Below are 20,358 nucleotides of genomic sequence, written 5' to 3'. Positions count from 1 at the left end.
GTGTGCACACCTGAGCCTGGAGGTGGGGCTCAAGCGAAGCAGCAGCAGGATGAGCAGCCTGACTGTAGAAGAGGCGAGGCCACGAGATGATGGGATGGAGAACGCCAGCGAGCCCAGGGAAGACTCTGAAGGTTGGCTGGGGGCTGGGCTTGCCAGTCTCGTTGCCACCAGAGCCCCGACACCTGGTTGCCCCATGACACATCAAACCCACCCCCATTCACCCCCCACATCCATTCCGTTTCCCTCCTCCTTGGGAACAGTGAAGTCTGAGTGTCTGTGTGACCCCTGTGGTGTAATGCCCAGCTGGACAATGAGGGGAACAGTGGGAGGCAGCCTTCATGGCAGCTTCAATTTTTACTTTCAAAGCACGAGTTTCCATCTCCCTCTCCTGCCTCACCCATCATTCAGGGCTCCCTCACAGGCTCGCCTTCAGGTCAGCCCTTCTCGGTCGCTAGGTTTAGGACGTTTGCAGCCAGTCGCAGCTCATTTCTCTGTCCCCCTTGGCCTCTTTCTGGAGAAAACGAAGTGTTAGGATGTTGCTTCTAAAGAGTGTGAAATAGTCAAACTTGAGAACCGGGGACAGGAGAGAACCTGCATCTGCCGACTGACTTCCGTCTCGCCGCATGAAGGTCTCACTGCTGGTCACTCACCGGAGACTCACTGTGGAGGCAGTGACCCTCACCTGGGCTGGTGTCACCAGGTGTCTGGAGCCCCCAACACCTTCTGCAGGTGCTTCTGGTGTGTCCTGGGGCAGGTGGCACCGGCCGGGCTGCTGTGCCTGGCTCAGGTAAACACGCATTCATCTCACTAGGTTTTTTTTTAATCCTAATTTTCCAGTGCACATTTAATCGCACCCTAATTTCTCAGAAGTAGCTGGTGATGGTTATTCCCTCCCAATCACGTAACTAGAGCCTTCTGAAAGCCGGGCTTAGTGGCTGTAAGCGGAATCGGGCCACGCAGTGCCTGGCCGAAGTCAGTGCTCAGCAGACATGTGCTGTATTTCATGTTGAATATACAAAGCCAGATGGATTCAAATCATTTCAACTTTCAGGTTAAAACAGGAGTGAGTTGAAATATACTGCCCCACCAAAAAAAGAACCCCAACATTTTTTTAAAGATTTATTTATTCATACAGAACTGGGGTACAGGCCAGAGGCTCGGGGCGGTGAGAGGCCTCACCAGAGGAAGAGTGGGGAGCAGAACAGGCAGATCGAGGAAGTCCACTGCTGAGGGGAGCAGCGGGCGGGTCAGGAGAGGTCTGCCGCGCCCTCTGGGTCACCTCCGGGGCAGGCAGGGATTGAACTCATGCAGAAGTGGCTTAAGCTTCTTAGTGCTGTGCTCTAACCCGCTGCGCCACTGGGGAGGGCCAACCCCAACATTTTTTTTTTTTCATTTTTTTAAAGATTTATTTATTCATACAGAACTGGGGTACAGGCCAGAGGCTCAGGGGCGGTGAGAGGCTTCACCAGAGACAGAGTGGGGAGCAGAACAGGCAGATCGACGAAGTACACTGCTGAGGGGAGCAGCGGGCGGGTCAGGAGAGGTCTGGCTTGCCATGTGGTCTCCTCCGGGGCAGGCGGCAGGCGGGAATCGAACTCATACGGAAGTGGCTTCAGATTCTCAGTGCTGTGCTTTAACCCGCTGCGCCACCAGGGAGGGCCCAACCCCAACATTTTTAATACCAATTTCAATAAAGACATTTGTTAAAAGTCCTCAGAAACTACCAGGTCTGCAGTATATAAAAAAGAATAAAAAAATTAGACCCCTTGACCAAATGCATGTAACAAAGCTCCATATCCAACACCAGCAGCTTTAAGAAGAAAAACCACACGATCATGTCAGTACAGACGAGCCGTGGACGGCATCTGGCACCCACCCATAGAGAAGCCCAGAGAACTGGGGCCAGGGGCCTTTGAGCCCATTCAGGCACATCAGATGTGGCCCAGGGAAGCTCTCTGCTGTGGAGGGACCGGTGGTTCCAAGTCTCCCTTCGTGGACAGAGGACGTGGACTGAAGCACCACAGACTCACTCCGCGGAGAAGTGCTCAGAGGGTCTCTCATGTCGGCGGTTCTCAAGTGTGACTTAGAAGCGATATCCCAACATACCATGGCGACTTCCCCACGTGTGACCCCCCAGAAGGAGACCAAGGCGGAAACAAATCATTATCTGCTGAATAGTTACTGAATTGACTTATTGAAGTGCGTGTGAATCCCAACCGGATATTGCATGATACTGAGTAATTTGCTAAGTTTTGAGGTGATAATACCATTATGGCTATTAAAAAAAGCCATTGTCTTTTGGGGATGCATGCTGATATATTGAGGGGTGAAGTTGAATGTTGTCTGGCATTTCTTTGAAATCATTGAAATTGGTGAGTGAGCAAAACAAGGTTTTCCCTGTAGTGAGAGAGCCACAGACACACAGGGTTCGTTCTATTCTCTATTTATATCTTGTGCATATAAAAAGGTAAAATGATTTGGTGTCAGATGTCTCTGGTCACATCCATTTAGAGTGGCTACTGTGAAAAGCCAGCGAAGGACAAGTATTGGTGGGAATGCAGAGAAAGGCCCCTCTGTGCCTCTGGTGGGACTGTCCCGTGGTGTGGCCATTATTGGAAAACAGTGTCGACCTTCCTTAGAAAAGAGAGGATTACCATATGACCCAGCAACCCTCACGGCTGATCATAAACTTAATAGAAAGATCAGGTGAAGTGTTGAGAAAATACCAGCACACCCAAGTTCATAGCAGCAGCACAGACAAGAGTCACGAGGAGGCAGCAACCCAGGTGCCCACTGATGGGTGATTGGGTGAGTAAATGTAGCAGCTACACCTGGTGGAATACTACTCAGTTATAAAAAAGGGCATCCTGACAAGCTGTCACATGGGTGAACCTTGAGGATCTGGTGTTTAATGGACTGAAATAATAAAAGCACAGAGACCGACTTTTCTCAGGTGCCTAGAGTAATTGCAGTCATAGGACAGGAAGCAGAAATGGGTGTGGGAAGTTGTTTGATGGGGAACATAATTTCAGCTTTGGCAGAGTTCAAGACATGAGGAACATGATGGTTGTATACAATGTAACTGCATAAACAGCACTGAAAACTACACAAAAACATAGCCCTCCCTGCCTGCAGGGATTAAAGGCAGCACTAGGAAGCGGCTACCAGCCACTTCGTGCGAGTTCCATCCCTGGCCAGGGAGTGACCCACATGGTGCAGCAGACCTCTCCTGACGGCCCGCTGCTCCCCTCAGCAGTGTATTCCCATTTGTCTGCCTATTCTGCTCCCCACTCTGTCTCTGGGGAATCCTCTCACTCTCTGGCCTGTACCCCAGTTCTTGTCTCTGGGGAATCCTCTCTCTACCCCATACCTCTGGCCTGTACCCCAGTTCTTGTATGCATAAATAAAAGGAAAAAAACTACATGTAAACATAATTAAAATGGTCAATTTTATGTTGTATATTTTGCCACATTTTAAAAAATGTTAGAGTAATAAGAAGGCCCCTCCTAGCTTGAAAAGTTGGCATTCTAGAAAGTGTGACTGCTCCCTAAAATTATTTCAACCATGACGTGAGCTCTAGGCGAGCAGGGTCTGTTTATTCACTGCTATTTCTCCAGCACCCAGAAGAATGTCCAGGGCTCAGTCCAGAGGGGAGGGAGGATGGGAGAAAAGCCCCTGGACGCTTCTCTGCCCGGTGCCCGTCCTTATCTTCGCCCCTGCCCGGGAACACGGATGCACCCGCCCAGTGCTGCACAGGCCTGGACCGGTGGTGTTCCTCCTCAGCCCTGCAGCTGAGGTACTCCCAGTCCTTGCCTCCTGCCGCGCCGGGGCGCCGGTCTCTGCCCGCACCTGCGGCGGACCCCTGGCGGGGCTCCCCACCACTGCGCTCACAGGACCCCCGGGCAAGCCTCTCCAGGGGCCCTTCTCCCCCTTCTTGTAGGGCCCCCGGGCCTTTGCAGCGGGGCGCGGCGGGGGTGTGTGTGCGTGCAGAGATGAACCCTTTCGTTGTACTGCGGGAAAAAGGTGGCTTGTTTGCTTAAGGATTCTCTTCACAGTGAAACGTGCTTTTAAGTGATTTTTAAAAGGAACTTCGCATGGATGTGACACGCAAATTAGCATCCGCAGTTGTTGAAGTTTATAATGATTTTAATGAGGAAAATCTAAGTTTTCCCTGAAGAGGTGCATCTGAGTCAGTGCTTCTCAAAGGAGCTGGGCAGAGCGCTGCTCGTGGGGTGTCTTGGGAACACCCGGAGACAGCCCGGGCCTGCTCACCTGGGGCGGGGCCCTCCGGTCTGGTGGCGCTGCGCGGACAGCCCAAGCCTCACAGCGCTGGCCGGGACCCCTAGCAGGACACGCCCCTTTCTGTAGGCCTCCCCCCCTCAGATTACCCGGCCAGGAAGGGGCCCCTAGGCCCCACCTGCCTACAGGTTCTCTGTCGGTGTCGCTGTTAAAATTGAGCCATTCAAAGGTGACTTGCGCAGGCCGGGGGAGATGGGTCTGACCGGAACCGCTGGGGGTGGGGGGCTTGCTCGAGTAAGGTCAGCTGGAAGGGGACCGGCAACAGTTTCCTCCTTAGGACGCGCCTGGGTGTCTTGTCTGCATTTGCTGCAAGCTCAGCAGCGACCCCTCACCACTCCCTCCCCTCTCTAGACACCGAAGAGGTGAAATCAGGTCTCTACAGGGTCAGAGGCCGCCGGAGGCCTTTACTGCAGGTTGTTTGGGAAGATGAGGGCGAGATGGGGCCCCGCGGGCCGCCCCCTTCCCAGTGCCGAGTTCCTGCTACAAGGTGGCACCGGCCCTTTGCCGAGAAAGGGGCAGGCACGGCGGGGGGGGGGCACCCTAAGTTTCTCACGCAGCGGTGGCCTCCTTGCGGGGTCGCAGGCGCTGCGCGGTGCTCACAGCTTGCCCCCAGTTAGAGTGGGGCTCGGAGTGCAGTCCGTCCGGCCTGGCTCCTGCTTTTCCTACCAGACCCCACTGTTTGAAGCTTTTCCCAGCGTCTTGCAGCTGAAGGAGTGGAGGGAGCTCGGTAGTGCCGCTCAGAATCAGGGTGCGCAGACCCTGTGGGACGGGCAAGGAGCCCCGGAGCCCTCCGTGGGTTTTCCAGCCCCCGGTGCTCTCTCGAGGAACCAGGCGCACCGGCGGGCGGGCGGGCGCGCAGCCAGCCAGCGTCCCGACCCCCACAAACCTGCCCGCGTCCAGGCGTTCTTGCGCGGCCTCTTCTTCCGGTCGCGCTGCCTGTCCCCTCTGGCGCCTTCCCATCGCATCGCCTTCCCATCGCATCCCGCTTCGGCTCTGAGTGACGCGGCTTTATGCCCCTGACCTCGGGGCGCAGGTGTGCGCCTCCGCGCCTGCGCATGCGCGTGCCCAGGTGTCCCCCATCAGGCCCGCCTGCCCCGCGTCCGCGCTCCCTTAAACGGTCAAGCCACAGGTGATGGCCACAGGGGCCAGTGGCCTAAAGAGCCTGATTAATTCATTCACCCGCCCCCCCGGGGTTCAGCCCCGTCTCCAGCACGACCCCCCACATCCCTGTGCGACTCCCCTTTCGGTGTGAGTCACGTGCCTTTCTGCTTTGTTCTCTGTGTGCACCGGCACCTGATCTGCTTAAATGACTCCCCGAAAGGGTGACTGCTTTGTGCTTCGGGACACTTCCCCATGGTCAGTGTGAGCGGGATCAGGAGCAGGTGGCGACCCCGGCCCCTGCGGGGGTGGCCTCGCTGAGTGGCCGCGCCTTGCTGGTCCCTGCAGATGCAGGTCCAGTCTCGAACCCCACCTTCTGCCCCCCTTTAGCCACACTCCACTACGGCCCGTCACTTTGGGGGGGCCCGGGCCCTGCTGTGTCTCAGGCACTGGGGTTTGAGGCTCTGCCCGCCCCGTGTACCGTGAGGAGCAGGGAGGGCTTGTGGAACTAAGCAGCCAGAGGGCAAGGGAGGCAGAGAGACCCATCAACACCCAGCTCCTCTGAAGGGCCCGAGATAGTCCGGGGTGACCGAAGAAATTATGAACAGGGTCAGCCCCGAGAGCTGTGAGGGTTTTGAAATAACACAAGTATTTTATTTACTCCAAATGATCTCTAAGAGAAAAAAAAAATGAGCCAGAGCTTCTCTGCTGCAGTAGTGGGTGACACGTTGCTATGCGCATCAGCTGTACCCCAGGGCCTGCCGGGGATTCACCCCGCTTCTGAGGAAGGGTTTCCAGTGAAATCCCAGCCCTTTCCCCGCGCCCCCAGAGCGCCTCCCGCCACCTAGTGGCGGTGTCCTGTAACTGCGCCGCCTTTGCTGGACCGAGGCTAGCTGGAACCTGCAAGCCACATGCAGGGTTTACCTAGAAATTACAGTCTCTTAGGACGCTCTGCTGTCGTTTTTTATTATATAATTATTGGGTCAACACAACTAACCGAGGTATTCTGCAATTAGAAGGGGTGTGTCTGTTTTGTAAGCAGTGGACTATCCTTATGAGTGAGTCAATCAGGATGGAAGCTGGTGTCCAGGCCACGTGGCGCGGTGACCTGCAGAGGTCCGCAGAGCTGGATGGCGCCAGGGATCCGGAGGTTTTCTGTGGAAAGTTAACCCTGAGCCGACCGCTCTTTTCATCCTGAGTTGAAATTGGTGGCGTCTGGTGACCGAACCCCACAGCAACCCCAAAGTACTAGGTGTGTACCCCGACACAGCCCCTGCCCTGAGGGCTGGCGGCCGGCAGCCTTGCTCTTAGCGGCCTTCATTAGGGCGCCGGCTCAGACCCCCGCGTGGGTGAAATGAACCGGGCAGGGTCTGAGCTGGCTGGCAGCCCCCTTTTTTGATCTGTAATTTGGGGGATGATTTCAGAAACAGCAGTCACTTGTTTCTATGAATCTTTTATAATGCAAATTGAGTATGATGAAATATTAAAAATATCATTTATTAAATATTTAAAAGTTCACGTCTTTGGAGCTGGCCGGGGCTCTTCATTCTGCTGTCCGCTGAAGGGAGCGTTTTAGAAATTTTGAATTCTAGAATTAGCATGCTGGGGAGGGGGAAGTTTAAGGACTGGCAACACAGCTGTGGGTTTATTTTTTTCTTCTTGAACCGTTAGCCATTTTCAGCTGCAGGCCTTTCTGTTGGGGTAACAGAAACCCATTTTGTGCCGCTCCCCGCCACTGGCAGGCTGCTGTTTGCTCTGCCTGGTATTTTTACATCCCTGTTGGATTAATAAATTCACTTAGTTTAGCTCGCAGGAGTTCTCAGCATTTAAATTTTGTCAGAATCTTTGGTCTTGTTTTGTTGATAGTTTTATGAGTAAGACCTAAAATATGAAAACCAGTTAGGATAAAATATTTTTATTTTTAGGGCCTCCCCCTAGTGGCCCAACGGGTTAGGGCGCAGCACTGCAAGCCAGCTGCAGCCCCTTCAGTGCAAGTTCTATCCAGGGCCGGGAGGTGACCCCCAGGGCGCGGCAGACCTCTCCTGTCTCCCTGCTGCTCTCCTCAGCAGTGCACTTCGTCAGTCGGCCTGTTCTACCCCCCACTCTGTCTCTGGTGAAACCGCTCACCGCCCCTGTACCTCTTGCTTGTACCCCAGTTCTGTATGCATAAATAAACAAATCTTTAAAAGAAAAAAAAAAGGCTGATATATATGTAAAGCTTAATATATGCTTTATGCACACAAGAACTGGGGTACAGGCCAGAGTGCGGGGGGGTAAGAAGATTCACCAGAGTCAGAGTGGGGAGCAGAACAGGTAGAGCTACTGAAATCCAGTGCTGAGGGGAGCAGCGGGGAGACAGGAGAGGGCTGCTGCGCCCTGGGGGTCCCTCACAGGCCAGGGATCGAACCCGTGCTGCAGGGGCTGCGGACAGCTTCCCAGTGCTGAAACTTTAACCCGCTGAGCCACCGGGAGGCCGTGTGTGTGCTGTGAAGGGAAGTATGTATGGCGTTTTGGACGACGTTCTTGAACACGGCTGCCCGCTGCAGCTCACGTCTGACCCCCCGCGGCTGTGTGGCCAAGTCAGAGCCACCTGGACAGAGGCGGGCGGCACAGTTGGGTACACCCTTCGCCTGCGGGCCAATGAGCCAGAGACCGGTCCCCCGCCTTTTTCCTTGAAGGACTTCATGGTTTCAGGTCTTATATCCAAGCCGCCCATCCAGTCTGACCGAACTTGGGTTTGTGGTGTGAAAGACGGACCCATTTTCCTGTTTGCACGGCCGCCCGGCGTCCGAGTTGGAGGAATCTGACCTGTGCCTGTCCCTCTTCTCTCTCGGTGTCCACACAGCGAACAAGCACAAGCCGTGGCTGGAGCCCACCTATCACGGCATCGTCACCGAGAATGACAACACGGTGCTGCTGGACCCTCCGCTCATCGCCCTGGACAAGGACGCACCCCTGCGCTTTGCAGGTAGGGGGGTCACCTGCCCCGGTGGGGCCGGGCGGGCCGGGTGCGGGTTGTCACGCGTCGTGTGGGCTGTTTCTGAGCCTTTCTGAAAGTGTCTCGGTAGTGGGCTCCCTTTAGCACCTTTTTTCCTTTTGATTTTAATTGTTGGGGTACTTGCCCCCTAAAAAAAGGAAAACGTCTCTGCTTGCTCAAAAGAGAATATTTCATTGCAGTTCCTCTGCCTTGCCTCGGTGTCACCAGAGAGGCAGCCAGACCAGGCTGCAGACTCCAGGGCCCCGTGGCCACGTCATGGGCAGATGGGGGGGTGACGGGTGCAGGACCCCTGTTCTGATGCTGCTGGCCCCCGCAGGCAGCGAATGCAGCCAGAGGCTTCCCTGGGTGCCTCGGTTTCTGTTCCCACAAAAGACTCGGGAAAGCCGAGCAGTCTTTCCAGAGGAGTCTCTGTATTTTACGCCTAATATGCGTTTAACTCGCGCACCCCCTGGCTGGCCCCGGCGCGGCAGGGAGCCCCGGCCTGGCAGGGAGCCCCGGCCTGTGTGGGCCTTGCTGATCTCAGCGCCTCCCCACTCGGAACTGTCCCGGCTTCCCGTCCCGTCCAAGCCGAGCGAGCGGCTTCCCTAACAGGTGGGGGTGCTGCTCTCCCCTCCTTGTCTCAGCATCAGAACTGACACTGAAGGGCATTTTCCGTGAGTAGTTTCCGTATGGGTTTTTTTCCCAGAACAAAGTCCCTTCCCTGCAAGAATGTGTCTGTTTGCGTAGGGGCCGGTCAGGACAATGGCTCCCGCAGTTGGACTGCAGTCACCGTGGGGCGGGGTGGGGCTGTCGAAGGGCCCTTTCTGGGCAGGCTGCCGCACTGCTTCGCCGCCGCACCCCGTTTCGGGAAAGCACCCGAGAGCTGGCCTCTCCTCTTGGTTGTCCCGGCTCATCGGATCTTAGAAACAGTCAGACGGCAGTGGAGCGGCTCTGCGCTGTGGTGCACACCCGTGCTTGTCTGCTAGCTGCGGTGATTTTTTTGACCCCACCAGGACCCCCATCCTGCTGAACCCTACTGAAATCACTGTGAGCACTGCACGTAGACCCTTGAGTGCAGAAGTTGGTCTCCGCGCAGTCACGCTCACACCCTGGCCGCCCCGGGTGTGACGTTCAGGCTGTGTTCATTCCCAGCGGGGTTGGCGGCCTTCTGTTTTGGGGTGGCCTTTCGCCTGCTGACATCCTGCACCCTTAAGAAGTGACCGTAGCCCCGAGCTCTGTCTTTCCACCTTTCTCCCTTTAGTCAGTATCAGCGCCGTGGGGTCCCCTGCCTGCCCAGTACCACCGAGTTATGAATTGTAGGCACAGGCCACGGCGCCCCCCCTTCCCGTGTCTCAGGGACCTTCCCCGTGCTTTGCAAAGGGGAGTTTGTAGGTGACCCTCCCCCGCCCTCTGAGGCCAGCATGCCTCCGTTTTGTTTTTATTTATTTAACATTTTAAAAATTTATGCACACAAGAGCTGGGGTACAGGCCAGAGGTGCGGGGGTGAGAAGATTTCCCAGAGACAGAGTAGGGAGCAGAACAGGTGGGTCCACTGAAACCCACTGCTGAGGGGAGCAGCGGGGAGACAGGAGAGGTCCGCTGCGCCCTGGGGGTCCCTCCCTGGCTGGGGATGGAATTCAGGCAGCCATGGCTGCCAGTCCTTCATAGTGCTGAGACAACCCCAGGCTATATCCCTGGTCCAGAGCAGCTGATGTCTCTGCTTTGGGTCACTCAGTTGTGTGCGTGTGGGGGGGGGGTGGGGGGGGGGACAGAGACAGCTTTTTGGTATCTGCCAAGTATTTTAGGAGACTTCTCAACCCCTTTTCCTGAATCTGCTAAAAGTATGAGCACGTGTGGGTAAGGAGAGGACGCGCCTGTGTCTACCCGACAGTAAAGGCGGAATCAAAGCCGCCTGCTGCGGCTTGGGCGGTCACCCCCACCGCTGCCGTGTGGGGAGGCTGAGCACCGCCCCCCTTTTCTTGAAGCTCTTCCCTTTAGTGGCTGCTTTCATTCCAGCCTCCCTGTCTTCCCAGACAGGAAATCTCGTAAATATTGTACAAGATTAAATAGTTGTGCCGCGCATAGGCCCGGGAAGAAATTTCCGGCGAGAAGGGAGCTCAGCTGGCAGCTGAGCAGAACCAGCTCAGACTGGGCTGGCCTGCGGGGCGCGGGGGCCGGGGGCTGGGCCACGTCCCGCGAGCTTGCCGGTGCCGCGTCGGAAACACCAGACCCAAGCGCGAATGTCAGAAACACACGTGATCTCAGCGGAGCCGCAGTCTCGGCGGCGCCTGCACTCGGGCTCGCTCGTCCGTCCGTCGGCCCCCGCCGGTGTGGGTCCGCGGCTCGCAGCCGGGCGGCGGGCTCGTCTCCTGGACACGCAACAGCGCAGAAGTTGGTCCCCGCTAAACACCGATATTGAGGCAGGAAAGCACCCCGAGCAGGTTAGTGTGGGACTGGAGGCCTGTTCCAGTCCAGCCCCAAGGGAGGGACAACACACAAATGTGGGGTGACGCGGGCCACACCCCTGGGTGGTGGGCGGGGCTGCAGCAGAAGTGGGGCAGGCCAGGCATCCAGCGGGGGCTGGCTAGTCTGCCCGCCCTCCTGGGGCGCCCCCGGGGCTGCGGGCAGGAGTCGGCTGTGGCCCCGTGGTGCCAGGAGCTCTGGCTGAGCTGCCAGACTGGCTGTCCCATGCAGGCGGAGTCCCCGCAAAGGGGCGCGTCCCGCGAAGGCGCGTCCCGCGAAGGCGGTGTCCCCGCGAAGGCGCGTCCCCGCGAAGGCGGTGTCCCCGCAAAGGCGCGTCCCACGAAGGCGGTGTCCCCGCGAAGGCGCATCCCACGAAGGCGGTGTCTCCGCAAAGGGGCGCTTCCCCGCGAAGGCAGTGTCCCCGCGAAGGCGCGTCCCGCGAAGGCGGTGTCCCCGCGAAGGCCCGTCCCGCGAAGGCGGTGTCTGGCGAAGGCGCGTCCCGACGTGGCCGCCCTCCCCAGCGCCTGCCTCCTCTCTGCCGTCCAGTCTTCCCCGGTAGCCGCTCAGAGACCTGTAAGCAGCCGGGGCCTCTGCGGCATGCGGGGGCTCCTGGCAGACCCCCAGGGCCCGATCCCTGGGCTCGCCCCAGAGCTGCTGAGTCAGAATGTCTAGGGAGGGGGCTTGGCAAAACACATCCCTAACGCGCGCCTCGGCTGAGGTGCGAGAGCCCCGTGGCCGTGAGTGGGGCCTTGGAGGCGCCGTGGCTGGGCAGCCGGGCTGGCGGCTCCACTCCCTTACCCACCGGCGCGGCGCTGATCAGGCCCCCAAGGGTGCTGATCAGGGCCAGTCAGCGAAGAAGCCAAAGGTCACCAAAAGTAAGGGGCCGTCTGGACATCCAGCTGGCCGGCTTGGCCAAGCAGAGGGAGTGGGTCGGGTCCACAGTTAGTGGGCGCCTGGCGGTAGTGCCTGCGGCTGAGCGGGTGTCTCTTCTTTTTTTTTAAATTTTTGCATGGAAGAGCTGGGGTACAGGCGGGGTGGGGGTGAGAGGACTCCCCAGTGGCAGTGGGGAGCAGAACAGGCAGACTGACCACAACCCACTCCTGAGGGAGGCAGTGGGGAGACAGGAGAGGTCTGCTGGGCACTGTGGGTCCCTCCCTGGCCGCATGGACTCAGGCCACAGTAGGGGGTGATAGCTTGAAGCTCTGACACTTTAACCCCCTGTGCCACCAGGGAGGCCAGAAACAGTAGAATATTACAGGCGGAGTGAGGGTGATGGGGTTGTGAGTCCTCGTAGAAATGCTGAAGAACACAGGGCAAGGCCCAGATGCAGACCCAGAGAAATGCAAAAGAAGGAGACTGATTTATAAGGGGTTGGGGTGGGGGGAGAGGAGATAGAGGGAGGAGAGGGGAGAAAGAGGGGAGAGAGGGAGGACGGTGAGAGAGGGAGGACGGTGAGAGAGAGGCAGGTGGGGGAGGGGCAGAGAGGTCCCTGAGGCCGTGGGGCCAGGCTGAGCCCCCCAGCAGTGCTGTGTGAGACCAGGGCAGCAGCCAAAGCTAGAAAAGCCGGCACGATGCCTGCATGGCTTCAGCCTCCTTAGGTTGGCATCTCCCCTTCATGGCCTCAGCCTCCTTAGGTTGGCATCTCCCCTCCGCGCCCCTCCTCCGGCAGTCTCTGGGGGCGAAATCGAGGTGCACCTGGAAAGCTTCGCCTCCTGCCATCGAGTTGGCTGTGTGCCCGCCAGCCCCGCGGCCGCTCTCTGTGCCTCGCCAGCAAGCCTGGCGTTTCCCTTCCCCAGCAGAGCAGCGAGCTGGCAGTTATGGGGTGAGGGAAGCACCCCCCAGGCCCCCACCGGGCGCTCTGCCCCTACACGGCCCCACCAGCCACCAGATGGTTATGCCAGATCCCTCCGTGTGTGCAGCTGGTTTCTGAGCCCTGTGTCTGCTCTGAAGACGCCGCCCAAGCGCTGCCACTAAGCCCCCTCAGCTTAACCTCGTCAGCGCCCGCACCGGCCCGCCACCGTCACTGCTCCTCGCCCAGCCTCGCCCCAGCCGGTCCTTGCTCCCCCTTTAGGAGCGTGAGAGGTGCCCGGGCCCCTCTGCAGATGGCAGCCATGGTGGCAGCTGGGGCACGTGACCGGCTGCTCCGGAAACCCAGGTTGGCCTGGCGAGGTCTGCCCAGCGAGGGCCGCCGGCCCTGCCGCCCCAGCTTCCATCTGGCGGCTGGTTTTCAAGTCTCCATAAGCAAAAGCACCAGCCTGCCCTCAGGGCCCCTTACCAGGTGCCCGTGGATTTGAGGCACCGATCCTACTGGCACAACCCGTGCGAGGAGCCAACTTAGATGTGCCACCTTGGGGGCGCCGAGCAGAAAGAACACAAATGCGCCTCTTTGCTGCTCTCATTGTCAGTGGGGCCACACTTCTGGGGTGCATCCTGGAAAAGGCATGATGAGTTTCCAGTAATCCATATGCTCCTGTTTGCTCACCACGCCTTTGAGACGCCTTCCCGAACAAGGTGTAACGCGCCTCCCTGGTGGCGCAGCGGGTTAGAGCGCAGCACTGAGAAGCCAAAGCCACTGCAGCATGAGTTCGATCCCCACCTGCCCCGGAAATGGCCCACAGGGCGCGGCAGACCTCTCCTGACCCGCCCGCTGCTCCCCTCAGCAGTGTACTTCACCAGTTGGCCTGTTCTGCCCCCCACTCTGTCTCTGGTGCAGCCTCTCTCTGCCCCCGCACCTCTGGCCTGTACCCCAGCTCTTATGCATAAATAAATCTTTTTAAAAAAAACCCCAAAAATTGCAACCCTCGAATTTAGAGCTCAGTGACTTTATCAGTCAATCCGTGAGTCAGCCAGCACCCCACGTGGATGGCAGGGGGTCACCCAAAGCACAGGCCATTGATTAACAAAGAGGTGGACAAGGCTGCGGGTTGGGGAAGGACTATCTCAGGTAGAGCCAGCTGCTCTCGGGGACACGGGGAGATGGGGCCCTGTGTGTGTGGCCTCGCCGGGCTGGCTGGGAGACGCCAGGGTGCCCGGCTTAGGGTCGTGGACTGGGGGGCTGTGGTAGGGGGGGAGTCTGGGGGAGGCTCCATGAGGCCGTGGGGGCTGCTTCTGTCTGTTCCTCGCGGCAGGTTCGTGTTCGGAGCCAAGTCGGGGCTCTGTCCCCCCGGTCTCCCTTCTCAGCCACGTGGCCGTTTCTCACGTACCCTACAGTGCTGGCTGGCGTTCAGAACACACCCCGACTCTGGCCACTTCTCACGCGCTCCCTGTATCTCATCACCCCTGTGCCCCTCCCTGGCCCTGGCCTTCAGCGTCACGGGCACATCTCCACAGTCGGCCTCCTGTGGGTCTTTCAGGCACAGTTGCCAGATGGAGCTTTTGGAATATGGGTTGTGTCTACTTATCTTTCTTTTCAAAACTCTCCGAAATCTGTGCCTCCTCACCTGCTGGAAAAGCTGGGCTTCTTGTGGCTTCAGGCTCCTCCGACCTTGTCTGCAGCCTCCGCTTTGCCTGCCGAAGCTGGGCCTTCCTGACCTAGGCCAGTTGGGCCACGTCTGCACTGCACCCGGACTCTCGCCCAGGGGCGCTGTGCCGTGGCCCCTGGCTTCTGCCCAGGCGCAGACCCCCCTCCCCCACCCCCATGCCCGCAGCGTGAGGCGGCCGTGCCGAGCCGCCTGCACCCAGGGCTCTTTCCCTCCTCTCAGCCTGGTTCTCAGAGACACTTAGGTTGTTTCCACCTGTTGGCAAACAGCCCCACTCCTCACAGTCTCAAGGTCATCACAGCTCAAGGGCACTGCCTGGCAGAGTCTCGAGCCCCTGGCGCAGCACACCACAGGCCAGGCTCTCGTCCCAGTGATGTCCACCTGTGTGGTGACCTTGGTCTGGACAGGACAACACGGTCCCTGCCGGGTCCCTCAGCTCAAATGATGTGGAATTGCTCCACCATTCTCTCCCTCGAACGGAGACGCTTCCTCTGAGTTAAAGCGGGACACTTTGTTTTAAATGTGTCGTGAACTGGCAGTAGAGGCACAGTGCAGGGAGTTAGGGCCGAGCGCGTCTCGGCAACAGCTGGACACATCTGGGCCCAGCTCTAGAGCAGCCGGTTTCCACTGTGCAGGGCCGATGTGACCTCAGACCTCGCAGTGCAAACCCTCGCCAGTCTCCTTCCCAACGGACTTTACTGATGGGGCGCTGAGAACAAAGTTTTTTTTATTTAATTAAATAAACCCTTCTAGCACTCGGACTGCTCAGAAAACTGGCCAGGCTGGATTGGGCACCTCTGTGCCGGCCCTGAGCAGGGCTGCCCCGTGGTGTTGACTGTGGATGGAGTTTGTAGGTGTCCAGTATCCAGTCATTCGCTGCTGGTCACTGCGGTCAATGAGCCGCTGGGATGCGGCCCTTGGGCCGAGGAACAGGATTTTGGACATTACTCCATTTTAATAGGAATGTTAATCTGAACGGCCCCCGGGGCCAGTGCCGCCAGCTGCTGGCCAGCACTGCGCTGGGGACGCCGCCTGGGGGCCGCGGGCGGCAGGGACAGTGCTCTCCAGCGGTGGAAGCCTGAGGGCCGCAGCGGCCCTCACCTGTGCCTCTGCTTTCTGGTGTCCCCGACCCGGGGCAGCGTTCACGCAGGGGTTCCATCGGGGAGGGTCTGAGAGCAAGGCAGACCGTTATGCTGGATGCTGTCCGTGCTGTCCTCGCCGTCCTGGTTCACGGTTGGTGCCGCCGTCGGTCACTGAGTGCCGGGCGAGAGACCCGACTCCACCCTGGTCTGTGGGGCGCGGGACGTGCTCGGCTCCGGGTGGCCCCCCGGGGTCTCGGAGAAGCGGCTGCTGTGTTCACACCCCAGGAAGCAGCAATGCCCGGCGTCTGGGAAGCACTATCCTCGTGCCAGGCGAGGGCGCAGCTCGCAGGGGTCTAGGCTCACTGGGTCTTCGCTCTGCGGTGGTGACAACAGCCGGCAGGCGTGACCAGATCCCACAGTGGGGCTGGTGGAACACAGGTCACCCACGGGGGTAGTCTGATCCCCTCGAGCCCTCCAGAACCAGCCCGTGACGTGGCCGTGGCTCACGGGGTGGGTTCAGACTGTCGAGGAGCAAGGGGGCTCGGGAGTGCTTTACCTTTGCGGAGGGAAGGTGCCTGGCGCGTGGGAGGAGGCAGCGGGTTCTCGTGACCCCAGGGCCCTGGGCGAGGTGACAGGCCGAGGCTGGACTCAGGCACTGGCCACTGAAGCTGGTGGCCCCTGAAGTTTCTAGTTTGCTGCCTCCCTTGGGTACTTTAGACTAGGAAACATTGTATTTCGTCGTCTCAAGAACAAAGGGTTAAAGCCCTTTGCTGGAGTATTTGTTGCCTTAAATGTACCCATGGGTGAATGCTGGAATCCAACCTCTAAAGAGCAGGTTTGCTTCTACACCCAAAGTGTTCATGACAAGTCCAAAGGACACCCGAGGTCTTGAAGCATTCTGGCAGCATCGCATGCATGGATTCGTGGGGTTTCAGCTTCGTGGGGTTTCAGAATCGCGTGGTAAGAGGGACGCAGAGACGTTTTGTTCCCAGAGGCCAGCTGGGCTCCCGTGATCCCGTGTCTGGCCCCGGGTGCTGGTTGAGTCGAGTCAAGCTTTCTGTGATGTGTGCACTTTCCTTTCTGTCCTGCATTACTGACATGGGTTTGTCTTTTCTCCCTTTAGAGAGTTTTGAGGTGACAGTCACCAAAGAAGGTGATCAAGGGTTCTTTCTCTCGCTCTTATGAATATTAACCCACTAACTTTGTTCATAAAATTGGGAATCAGCCCTTACACAGAGAAGCTGTCATGCTTTTTTTTTTTTTTTACCCCAGTTTATCCTCCTACTTATTGTTTCTATTTTTTTTTTTTTAAAGATATTGATGGGAATTGTATGTAACCAAACCCTCGGTTAGAAATATCTGGAATCAGACATCCATTTGAACTAGAGGGAGCATCCCGCACCCTTTTTAATTGAACGTAAGAGAGTCACTGGGGAGCAGCCTTTCATTAGATGTCATTTTGAAAGCGACTCATTTTTATGCGAGATACATTTTGTGACTTTTACACATCCATCGAACATATTTGTTCTCCCACGGGCAGGACTGGAAGTCTAGATTTTGAACACTTAATTTACAAGCTGAGCAAACCCACTCAGGGGGCCGGAGCTACCAGGCAGGTCCTTCCCCAGGGCCCACAGGTCAAAGTGAAGACAAGGGCGTTGGGGGGGCGGGCCCCTCCCCCACTGGAAACTAGTGGATGCCAGCTGTTGAAATGGATGCCTGAAAAGTTGGTATTTCTACCTTCCCCTCATTTAGTAGTTTGTTTTGATTCCCGAATTTTAGCCAGGCTCATTGCACAGGAAGACTTGTTCCTTGTGATTTTGTTTTGACAGAATTCCTGTAATTCTGGGGCTGAATCTATATCTCACGCTGCTTCCTCTCTCCACACGTGACTGAGCCTCTAGCTTCTCTCTGGTCCAAATCAAAACAGCTCCCGGGCGCCCCCAGCTGCGGGCTGTGTCTCCCTGCTATCGGGCCTGGGCTGTTTTCTAAAGAGACCACTTTTGCCCTGGTGTTCTCTGAAGTACTCCTGTGAAATGCCTGTCTATACTTTCTCTCTCTCTCTTTTGTATTCCTGCATGAGTGGATGCAAAGTTACTACACACGTTGCTTGGAAAGCCAGAACGCGCTTCTTCTTACTAAAGCCCAGAACTCACCCTGTTCAAGCACAGCGCCCCCGCTTTGTCCACGGACCCTCTGAACCCCTGGCTGCCAAACTGTTGTCATTTCTTTTTTGCGGGGGAGGAGGGGACGTGCCGGAGGCCCGCGTGGCAGAAATCCTCACCTGCCGCTTTGCTCCCCAGGTGAGATCTGCGGATTTACGATTCACGGGCAGAACGTCCCCTTCGAGGCCGTGGTGGTGGACAAGTCCACCGGAGAAGGGGTCATCCGCTCCAAAGAGAAGCTGGACTGTGAGCTGCAGAAAGAGTACACCTTCACCCTGCAGGCCTACGACTGCGGGAAGGGCCCCGACGGCGCCAGCGTCAAGAAGTCCCACAAGTGAGTACGCCGGGCAGGGCGCCTTGAACCGTGGCCGTGGCCTCGGTGCGCACATGTGGCGGGACGTGGGTGCTGACAGCCCACTCTGAGACCTTCCTAAGCTCAGAGATCAGAGGCTAGCAAGCGCCTGGCGCGTGTTGGGGGTGGGAGAAAAGAAAGGAGTCGCCCCCCCAGACACGGTTAAAGCAGCAGACGCCTTACTGCCGAGGTGGGGAAGCCCCTTCTCCCCAAGGCAGAGATGGGGTTGTCTCGGCTCTTTTCTCAGTCCTCGGCCCCGAGAGTTGGGCCAGCCGGGGCCTGTGGTGTTTCCTCCTCCCTCCCGTGTGGCTGTGACCCACGGGTCACCCGGGAGGGCGCAGGGCCAGGCGGGACTGCAGCAGCCTGGCTGAGCAAAGTAATTCTTTTCCCAGGCGTCGTCCTTAGGGGCTGTGGGTGGCAAAGCTAGTGCCGTTATGCGTCAGTTTCCACTCGGGATCCTGGTTTGGGGGGGGCAGGGAATAATGAGAAGACCCCGAAGCTCATCGCCAGGTCCGGTGGCACACAGTGGGGTGCTGTGTGCCAGTGAGTCACCCTCAGCCTTTTCCTATGATGTTAGGGTACCCTGAGGTCCTTCTGAAGCAACCGTGTGGGAACCCACTGCTGTCTGCGCGGTAGAGCGGGACAGACCTGTGTAATGCGGGGCATCTGGGGAGCCATCCCCCCTTCCTATCCCATCTTCGTCAGGCTCTTATTTTTTTTTCTGGAACTGGCAACACAGTATTTTTTTGGCTTTATGATTAGAGAACTAACAGATGTCTGGGATAGTTCATCTCCCCTCTGCCTGCCCCGCCCATGTTGTCAGAGAGAACCGGGCGCCTCTTATTTCCTCTCACTACTTCTGCCTGCTGCCTTCCTTGTTCGAGGGAGAATCAGCTCAAATTCCAGGTCCCTCTCGGGGTCTCCATGTTAGGCTAAAAGTGGGCCATCGCTTCATCCTCCTCGCCATCATTTGAATTTCATAAAATGTCAGGATAAAGGCAATCTACTTATTTTTAAAATGAACGTAAGTGGACATTCTTTTTTTGTAAATGGACATTCTTTAAGTAAAAAGCCTTAAAGTTATCCAAGTACGTGGTCGCGGCATTATCGCCACCACCACAGCAAGGGCTTCTGCGCCCACCGGCCCGCCCTCGGGCTCGCACCGGGCAGTCCCGCCCCCTTTGCGCCCACCGGCCCGCCCTCGGGCTCGCACCGGGCAGTCCCGCCCTTTCTAGCGCGATTTCTGGGCGACACCCTTTCGCTCTCTGCCTCGAGCCCCTAAGGCTCGGGGTCTGCAGACCTGGGTGCCCTGTGGCTGACTCGCCAGCCTCCCCACGGGTGGGCCTGGACAGGGACCGTCGGGCACCGGCCGCACGCTGGCCTGCCTCTCCCCGCAGGGCCACCGTGCACATCCAGGTGAACGACGTGAACGAGTTCGCGCCGGTGTTCCGCGAGAAGGCCTACGAGGCCGCGGCGGCGGAGGGCCGGCGGCCCGACAGCCTCCTGCGCGTGCAGGCCGTGGACGCAGACTGCTCCCCGCAGTTCAGCCAGATCTGCAGCTACGAGATCCTCACGCCGGACGTGCCCTTCTCTGTGGACAAGGACGGTGAGGCGGGGGCCTCGGCCGCGCGAGCCCCACGGGGGCTGCTGGGCCATCAGGCTGCTCAGCAGAGGCCATGGGCTGGGCGGCCTCGACGGCAGCCAGTGTTTCTGGAGGTTCCAGAGGTCCCAGATCGGGGTGCGGGGCCGTGAGTGTCTGCCCTGCGCCCCACGCGGCGGGAGGGGAGCGGGCACTGGGCCTTTTCATCCAGGGGGCAGAACCCCAGCGAGGGCACTTTGCCCTCATGACCGCGTTGAGGTCTCCCCACGCCACCCGCGCGGCTTGGACCTCACAGATGGGTGTGGGCAGCTGGCGTGGCCACGCGAGGGCCCCCCTCGGCCCCTGCTTCTCTCATGCACGTCTGAGCGCAGGCTCGGCTCCCGTTTGACTCCGACCCGCTTCACCTCAAGGCGACGTCCCTGCCCGGGCGCCGGCGCCCCACCGCCCAGCGGCACAGAGCGGGCCGGCGCAGGCCCCACTTCTCAGTCAGTGATGCCCACTTCCCGCCTCGGTGATGCCGCCGGCCGCGTCTCCCCGGCCAGGGCACAGCCCACCGCGTGCGGTGAAACTAAGGGCGTTGCAGATGTGCTGACATCCTGGCTCCTGCGGGCGGGCGGCCAGACGCTGGCCACGTGGCTCTCGGCACAAAATATTAAGTGCAGTTTGGCCTCGTGTAAACATTGACTCATTTGGTCTCTATTTACTATTAACCACTGAATCCTAAAATAAACACAGAGCCACCGCCCCCCAGAAGCAGAGCCCTAGAATAAAAGGGGTTCGGGCTGTGGGGCCTGGCGCCGCCCGCCGACAAGCCTCCGCGGTGGCCCGGCCTGCAGGCCCTGG

General features: G+C 58.3%; 1 protein-coding gene across 1 annotated transcript in view; it reads left to right on the top strand.

The window, feature by feature from the left end:
- Positions 1–20,358, top strand: part of CLSTN1 (calsyntenin 1) — a 43,183-nt gene that overhangs the window by 6,408 nt on the left and 16,417 nt on the right. The window contains exons 3-6 of the mRNA XM_012722067.1: positions 8,243–8,365; positions 16,522–16,551; positions 17,702–17,897; positions 19,313–19,521. Coding sequence (XP_012577521.1) covers positions 8,243–8,365; positions 16,522–16,551; positions 17,702–17,897; positions 19,313–19,521 — 558 coding nt within the window. The remainder of the gene's footprint in view (positions 1–8,242; positions 8,366–16,521; positions 16,552–17,701; positions 17,898–19,312; positions 19,522–20,358) is intronic.

Source organism: Condylura cristata, unplaced genomic scaffold (assembly GCF_000260355.1).
Source record: "Condylura cristata isolate star-nosed mole 26May11 unplaced genomic scaffold, ConCri1.0 scaffold00008, whole genome shotgun sequence".
Taxonomy (NCBI): domain Eukaryota; kingdom Metazoa; phylum Chordata; class Mammalia; order Eulipotyphla; family Talpidae; genus Condylura; species Condylura cristata.
Note: the sequence above shows the minus strand (reverse complement) of the source record. Positions and strands in the feature narration are given on the sequence as shown.